Below are 8,734 nucleotides of genomic sequence, written 5' to 3' on the forward strand. Positions count from 1 at the left end.
TTCTCAGATCTGTATGGGTGTCTACAGGCTGTTTGATTGATGTCTACATGACTTTATACTTAGCTTTGTTGCATCTGTTACACCTTTATCCTTGTAATTAGTTCAAGTAATCCGGTGATCTCATGTACATAGTTCTAACCTTGCCAGGGTGAACATAAGCAGATGCCTAATCAGCAAAAATACCTGAAAACACATTGTGTGTGTGTGTGTGTGTGTGTGTGTGTGTGTGTGTGTGTGTGTGTGTGTGTGTGTGTGTGTGTGTGTGTGTGTGTGTGTGTGTGTGTGTGTGTGTGTGTGTGTGAGAGAGTAGTTTGTAGCGTTCGTTCATAAGGTGTAGCCTCCATCTGAGGCTCTCCTACACATTTGTGCTGATAGTTTTACAATATTCTACACTCTGTGGTGGTAATGTGGCTAGATACACGTTGCTACAGGAAGAAGATCACTGCAAGCTAGCAAACATGGCTGTAAGCAATGCAGGTTTTAAAATGTTTAATAGATGGTTTTTCAAATGTTTTTGACGGAAGAGTTACAGTACATGCCAAGGAAGAACACAATGTGTTCTGCTAAGAAAAAATGAAAACATAATTCTTTGTTTAAAAGAAAATTACACAGGTCATCCATGTGCCCTTGTCGTGTGTATATTTATAAGTGGAGATATACAAACATAGTGGTAAAACCTTTGCTTCATAGCTCCATCTTAATATATACACACTTTTGTTATATAAAGGCTTTTGTGTTTGTGCTAATTTAAGACAAACACAAAAATTTAGGATTATACAAAGAAATTGAACTTAATTATAGTTCAAGTTGTCAGAATAAAGAAAATGCTTTGAAAACAACACAAATACAACAATTATGTACATGTACATCTCTTATCAACGGAAAAAACAATGGTTTGTTTGTGGAAAATTTATGTTCTGCATTTCAGCCAATCACCGTGATTTCCACTGTACAAGCCTTGAACAACTTGTGACCAAACCTTCCATCTGGTGGGAAGACATCAGTTGTGCAAGACAAGAGAGCTGTACCACAATGATCGTACGACTGACTGCTTTGATTATTCTTACTGCAGTGTGTAAGTACAATTCTTGTCATGTACAAGAAACCTTTTTCTAGTGTGAACAGTCTGTGATAGTAATTCATATGAGACAAGGACCTGTAAAATGTTCATTTCTCCTTGTTTTCGTGCTGTTGTCTAGTAAGTTTCTTTTATTCTTCTTCAGCTCTGATTCAAGCTGCAGAGGTTCCTCATCTGATCTCGTTGACAGTGGTTGAATTTGGTGACAATGTTACTTTTCACTGTACAGTCTCTAAGAAGGATAAATCATATTACTGGTATAAACAGCCTTTTGGACAAATGCCCCAAACAGTCGGTTCTGGACTCAACGGAAAAATAGTCAGTGATGAATTTAAAGAGTCACGTTTCAACATCACAAACGAGGGTGCTCACTTTTCTCTCACCATCAGAAATGTAATCAAATTGGATGAAGCAGTATATTTCTGTCAAAAGGGATCATCGTATTCACAGACTTTCATCAATGGCACATTCTTGGCTGTGAACGGTAAAAATAATTTTCTGTTACTTCAGTGATCATTTACATTTTTAAGTCATTCCGATAATTTGTATTGTGAATTCCTTTTGCTGACTTTGTTATTTTACTGAATCACACAGACAACAATCAGCAGAAATCAGTCTATGTGAAACAAAGTCCGGAGACAGCATCAGTCCAGCCTGGAGACGCACTGACTTTTCAGTGTTCACTGCTCTCCAAGAACACAACAAAAAACACAGATCAGTGTCCCGATGAATGCAGTGTGTACTGGTTCAGAACTGGATCAGGAAGATTTCATCCAGGTGCCGTTTACACTCACGGGAACAGGAGTGATGAACGAGAGGGAAGGAGCTGTGTCTACAGTCTGTCCAAAACTATACAGGACTCCTGTGATACTGGGACTTACTACTGTGCTGTGATCACATGTGGACAGATCCTGTTTGGAGAAGGAACAAAAGTGGAGATAAGTATGTATTCATAGTTGTATTTAGTTCATAAATGGATTTTCCATTAATTAGTTTAAGTAATTTGCCTCTTACACAGCTGTAACATGTAATCTCAAAACCTTCAGTACACATACTCTGAGAACTGACTCTTCAAAGAAGTTGTATATTCATAGATTCTGGATTTTTAAAGAGGGAAAGTACTTTTTGTATTTATTAAAATATATCTGGAGGGGTTACTTAAGAAGGTTTCTAAGGGCCCTATAATAATAATAAGCATTATTATTAGTAGTATATTATTATTATTATTATAACAACAACAACAACAACAATAATGCATTTTATTTATAGGCACCTTTCAGAACACTCAACGACACCTTATAAGACACACACACAAGCAAACATTGTAAAAGTTAGTGTAATAGTACAGTGGATACACATGAATATAAATACATAGTCACTGCGAGACTGAATATGCCAATCGGAATAAGTGTGTTTTCAGGTGGGATTTAAAGGTGGAGATAGAGTCAGAACTGAGAATGTCTGGTGGGAGAGAGTTCGAAAGGCAGGGGGCAGATCGGCTGAAGGCTCTTGACCCCATGGTAGTTAAATTGCCAGACAGGGCAGAGAGCTGGATGGCAGATGAGGATCGAAGAGTGCAAGAGGGTGTATAGATATGAAAGAGAGATACGATGGTGCCAGGTTGTGAAGGACCTTGAAAGTGAGGAGCGAGATCTTAAATACAATACAGGATTTGATATGCAGTGATTTACGAGGAAAACCAAAGAAGAGAGAATTAAAATAGTTTAGACGGGATGTAATTAAGGTGTTTACAAGAATAGCGGTGCAGATTGGTGTAAGTGACAGACGAAGATGATTGATATTGCGTAGATGAAAGTATGCAGACAGAGTAACATTATTGATGTATGCTTCAAATGATAGTGTGATAGTCTGTCCAGAATGACACCCAGAATCTTTACCATAGGGGACGGAGGAACGGTGGAATTGTCAATTGTCGATTGTCAAGGAGAAAGAGTTATAATCACGCAAGTGTAAAGACAAGTGCAACGTGGTGGTAGGTCTTGGGCACACTGACTGTTTGGGTATATCCATGCGCATCTGCTATTTTTGTTCATGTATGTGCAGCAGCAAAGTATGAAAGAGCTGGGTGAAGGTGAATCAAAAGATTGTGTGAGGATTATTAAATACTTTTTCAATCATATTCCTGCTCTCAGCTCTGAAACAAATGTACTAACCACAGTTAAATATGATAATGACAGATTAAAAAACAGAAAGCTTTTCTTCAGGAAATGTTTTCTTCACACAATGAACACACATCAAAAAATAAAACCACTCGCTCTGCACCCCTTCATTTGAATGAACCTCCCACTTATTTGCGCCTCTCCTCCCACCTTTGCAAAAAAAGGCCCCAGTGTCTTAGTCTTAATAAAAACATAATGCCAGTAGTCAACAAAATGTAATAATGATCTTATTGTGTATGTTTGTTATTCAGAAATATTGAAATAGGATTAATTCATGCATGATAAATACTTCATGCATGCATTGTTTTTGTAGTAACATGTATGTATTTTAACCAATTTAAAATTGCATCTCTTAATCAAACTGTGTCCATTGATGTTCAAAACTCAAATAAAAGAAGAGTCAATATAGTTATGGTGCATATGGTAGTAAACATATACATAGAAAGTGAAAGTAAAAAGAGAAAAATACTTACCAGTTAATACTAGATTGTTGACTAAACATAATTAATGCCACTCAGTTTCCAATAGCAAACGATTACTACTGTTTTTCTGATTTCAGGATCAAAGTTGGAGCTTGTTGTCATTGTACTTGGAGCACTGTTGGCCTGCTGTGTGACTGTGATTGCGGTCCTTATGTTCTACATTAATGGGAGGAGAGTTTGTGAACATTGTAAAGGTAAGTTCAACATTTTGTTTTTTGTTTCAGCTGAAGTCCCCCTCCACTCAATTTTGCTTTTTGTCACTGCACTTGGATGTCGGACCTTCACTATGCAGAGTTTGACACCCAAATATTGGTTATTAATCTGCTGATTCTCTGTGTTCATCTTAAATCTTAGTTTAAAGGATATGGCTGGCCTTTTTGTGTCATTGTCAACAAATCATGTGCCAAGACGAAACCATCAATGAATTAATCCCACTTAAGAGTGTTGTCTGTGTACCCAAATCCTACTCCTCTGTGCTATAGAACTCCATAGTATGGACACAATAGCTAGTGTCTTCAATCTGTGGTTACATGCTGATTTTTCTTTGCTGGCTTCCATTACAATTTAAAAGTGTCACTATAAAGCAACTTGATGTGAACATTTTTTATAGTGTTACAATATTGCAAACGTTTCAGAAGTGAACCATTTTATGAGGTCACTATATTGTGTAAAATTATATTTCCAAAACTAAGTTGTAACTTATACATTGTCTGTTGAATGGTCATTATCTGAATGATGATTGTGTCCTTTTATATGTGTGTAATGAACATTGAGTTTAATATTTAATTTCACATTACATGACATCACATGATATGATAGTTTCCAATGAGCAAAGCACTTCACTAATGACTGCTCAGTGCTCAGGGGCTGGTAAGGCATTGAAGCTGGGCACATCAACAACAGCAAGACCTTAATAATGTTATCAAAGTATGTTTTTATTCATTCCTGTCTTTTATAAGAAGTTCATAGATTTATAAACAAAGTTAGGGAACAAAGGCCACTCATTGTACACACTCCTTGTCCCATTTCTACACAATAGAGTATTTAAGCACACATCATCCTTTTCTATCCCCTTTTGTCTCAGTTTGCAAATTCACTGTGTCACACCTGTATCTTTATCGAGCCATCCAGCTTACCTGAAGCTGGATGGCTGTTTGATATCCCATAGTCCTCTCCCAGCACCCTCAGTTGCGCTTGTTGGTTACCATTGCACAGAGCCCTCGGCTTCCATCCTCCATTGACACCATTGCCATCATCGGGCCCTCATTTCCTTGTGACTTCAGGGGAAGATCCCGTCTTCAACGTCCGAGGGATGTTTCCCATCCCATCTCTGTCTCACTCGAGATCTGGGAGCATGCACAAGAGGAGAAGCCTCTCCCAACTACCAACCATCCATCTACCCCAAACATGTTAGAGTGGACAATCACTTGCTTGAGGCACATCTTTGGGTCAGGGAAACAACCCCTTTTCACCACACTGACAATAATGCCAGACTTTTTCAATTGTTTACAGACTCACTGTATTATACCACTACCCACCGAACTTCCCACGCACTTCTAGATTTTCTATGCTGTGTCTACGGTGATGCCCATCATTTGGATGTATGAACACTGACTCTGTCACATACTTCAGCTACTTCAGCCCTTTCTGAGAGCCTCATGCTCCACTAACTATCCCTACCCCTGTACAATCTTTTTCTGCAACTTCTGCTGCTTTCACCTCCATACCAGATACAACAGCTGCAGAGACTGCCAGCAAGCTACAGCCTTCTCTTTCTTTCTTCTTCCGCATTGACTACTGTAATTCCCTTTCATTGGTCTCCCGGCAAAATCCACCCAAAAACTTCAGTACACCCAGAACTCAGCAGCCAGAATCCTCACTCACACTACACCCACGGCCCACATCACTCCCATCCTCTCCCAGCTGCACTGGCTACCAGTTTTGTCCCGGATAAAATTCAAAATCCTACTCCTCACTTTCAAAGCCCTCCATAACTTAGCTCCCGTATACGTCTGTGAACTCCTGACTCCCTACTCTCCCTCTCGGTCTCTCAGATCCTCCGACTGCAACCTCCTCACCGTTCCATGCATCAAACTGTCCACCTTGGGAGGCTGGTCCTTCGGCGCCAGGGCCCCCAAGCTCTCGAATTCTCTCCCTCAATCCCTCTGTGACTGCCCTTCCTTTTCCATATTCAAGTCTGAGTTAAAAACGTTGCTTTTCATTGAACATTTCTCTTCCTCCTCCTCTGCTTAGTCTTGTTTTGATTTGTTTTGTTAGATTTATTTTTTCCTTTTTAAAGCGTCCTTGAGTTTGTGAAAGGCGCAATATAAATTTAACTTATTATTATTAACCCCCCAATTCTCACCAGTAATTATGTTGACCTTGCCCAACTCATTAAACCATCCTCAACTAATCTTCATGTCCCCAGGGAATTGCTTACCCCACTCGGTCCCTTCGACCTCAAACAGCCAATTCCTTTTCGGTCCAAAGATCTTACTGTGGCTGAATTTGTCTGTCATTTATCGTCATCTGTTCTGCTTTCCATACCTGCAGGTCACAGTTTCTCAACTACTTGTTGATTCTCAATCTCCTACTCATACCATGTCCTGTTTCCCTTTCAAGTTGCCGGACACCTACAGCAATTCAACCAGGGCATATTCTTGGGAATGTTGAATCCTGAACTGTACTGCCACATCTTTGTAGCCCTCTTTTCACTCAGTTGCTACCTGTGTGGCACCCCTTCCCATCCCACTGCTCGTCCACCATCCATCACCCCCAAACCAGCCATTGCCCAGCCATCCACCCTAGGCCCTCTTCCAAAGGTGTAGATAAGGAAAGAAAACATGTCCTCTATCAGGGGAGAAGGATGATCTTCAAAAATGATAATGATCCGGTATGCAACATCTCCAGCTGCAGATTCCTCCACATTTGCTTTTTCTGTGGCGGAGCTTAGGCCAGATCAAAAATCTGTGTAAATGATCCTCTAGCCACAGCCTTAGAGAATCACTCAGTCCACCAGTTCATTAACTTCCTCAACTGAGGTTTCACCCATGATTTCCATCCAGCTTTGAAGGTCATGCCCAAATTCACCAAGACATGCCGCAAATTTACAGCCACACACTCAACAAATAAGTTAAGAACGCATTTATGATTGGCCCATTTTCCAGGCCTTCTTTCCCATCTTTCAGGATTAGTCTGACCAGTGAAGCCACAAGAAAGTATCCAGGGAAAAAGAGGCTCACTATTGACCTCCCATCCCCCCATGGATCCACTATCTTGAGCACCAATAGCCTGATTCCCAGTGTGGACTTGTCATCACCCACATCAGTCGAACAGGCCAAGGAGCCTGGTTGTCCAAGTTGGACAGTTGGCTTTTAAAGGTCCTCTTCATCCACCCTGTTATTGGCATCTTTTCTGTGTCCTCTGAAAGTACACATACTACTTTGCTGTGCACCTGACTCTCAGCTGCAAGAATAGCCCAAACATTTTTGACTTATTATCGCTGTATGAAATTCTTTTTGGGGCTCAATCCAGCCAATGGAAAACTCCCCCTCACTCTGAGTCTCGGCACCCCCCTTAGCTCCATCCTAACTTCCCACCATCAGCCATTATCATCTCATTGACAATCTATCATTCATCCATCATCAACCCTCTTCTCTCCCATTATTCCCTCATCCCCATAACCCTCCACCCTTACCCCTCACCCCTTCATCTATTCATCCATCACCCCAACCATCATTGAACATCCAACCTCTCTTTCATTATTCTTAATTAAACCATTTCAAATCCATATTTTTGTTGGTGTGGTCTTGGTTAGTCAATGAGAGGGTGACACAAAGCATAGTGATATGTTATCAGTTAACATATTTAAACTGTTAACACACTGAAGGTTTTGCTTTTTTTCACAGGAGCAACAGGAACAACAGCAACAGGAACAAATGCAACAGGAACGTCTTATAATTTTGGACATGACATGACAACAGTGGATCAATCAAATGATCCGGTAATTATCCTTTTGGTGAATTTGCGGCAGTGTGTTGTCTTGTTTCCACTGGCTATGTGTAGTGATCATGATGTGGCTAGGTGAAAAATATTTTGCCAATGTTTCCCTTTTCTTTTGTCAGGTCCAGAGGGTAAAAAGTAAAGTTAAATGAATTCATTTGTAAGTTATGTAATGTTTGTTCTTCTTCATAATATCCACTTGGTGTCTGGCTATGGGATGCAGCCTCCTGCAGCCCTGATAGAAGCATTTATCTCAATCTGCCAATCTTGATTGGCCGGTGAAAGGTGTTCATCCGCGCCGCACCCAGTAGTCCCACTTAATATATATAGTGTGCGCAGATAACACTCCCTCAATTCAAAACCTCTTTTCACCTGAGAGCTTATCTCACGTCGGAGCTATAATTAATAATAAAAAATAATGAAGTCAACAGGTGCAAATGCAAAACAGGTCACTGAGAAATATAATAGGAATATTTCTAAATAAGTGTGTTAAGTTCTATAAGACAATGTAAAAAATAAGATATGTTGCTATATAACACTTTATAAAGGGCATGAAATAATAAAGCAAATTAACAAGTGCACGTGCACCTGATGATTTTAATAAGTCACTTCTTGTTGATATTGTTTCCACCTGCACACTGTTCACATTTCTAATGCAGTCATTTTTAAATAACACATTTGCTGCCTTCATGACAGAGAAATTAATATTCAATAACATATTTAACATTTTATCTAATGATATTGATTAAACAAGCCACCTAAGTAGTGTTATTGTTTAGTTAATGATGTTACAATCCTAATCTCTAAATGATTTAATAACACAAATATTACATTTTTGTTGTAGGATGGTAAAGCAGAAGGAGTGAACTATGCAGCGCTGGATTTCCCCACAGAAAATGTGCAAAGAGGAAATAAAAAGAGGAGAGAGTACACACAGGGCTGTATGTATTCTGATGTTAGGTCAAATAATCACAACCAGTAAAACCCCTCAC

At 39.6% G+C, this 8,734-nt stretch overlaps 1 protein-coding gene across 1 annotated transcript; it reads left to right on the forward strand.

The window, feature by feature from the left end:
• The first annotated feature begins 1,357 nt into the window (after positions 1-1,357).
• Positions 1,358-8,724, forward strand: LOC133986425 (uncharacterized). Its single transcript, XM_062426241.1, has 5 exons — positions 1,358-1,562; positions 1,673-2,020; positions 3,818-3,934; positions 7,649-7,743; positions 8,587-8,724. Exons 1-5 carry the CDS (start codon positions 1,358-1,360, stop codon positions 8,722-8,724), a joined length of 903 nt encoding a protein of 300 aa, XP_062282225.1.
• Positions 8,725-8,734: the final 10 nt, after the last annotated feature.

This window comes from Scomber scombrus, chromosome 9, assembly GCF_963691925.1.
Source record: "Scomber scombrus chromosome 9, fScoSco1.1, whole genome shotgun sequence".
NCBI classification, from domain to species: domain Eukaryota; kingdom Metazoa; phylum Chordata; class Actinopteri; order Scombriformes; family Scombridae; genus Scomber; species Scomber scombrus.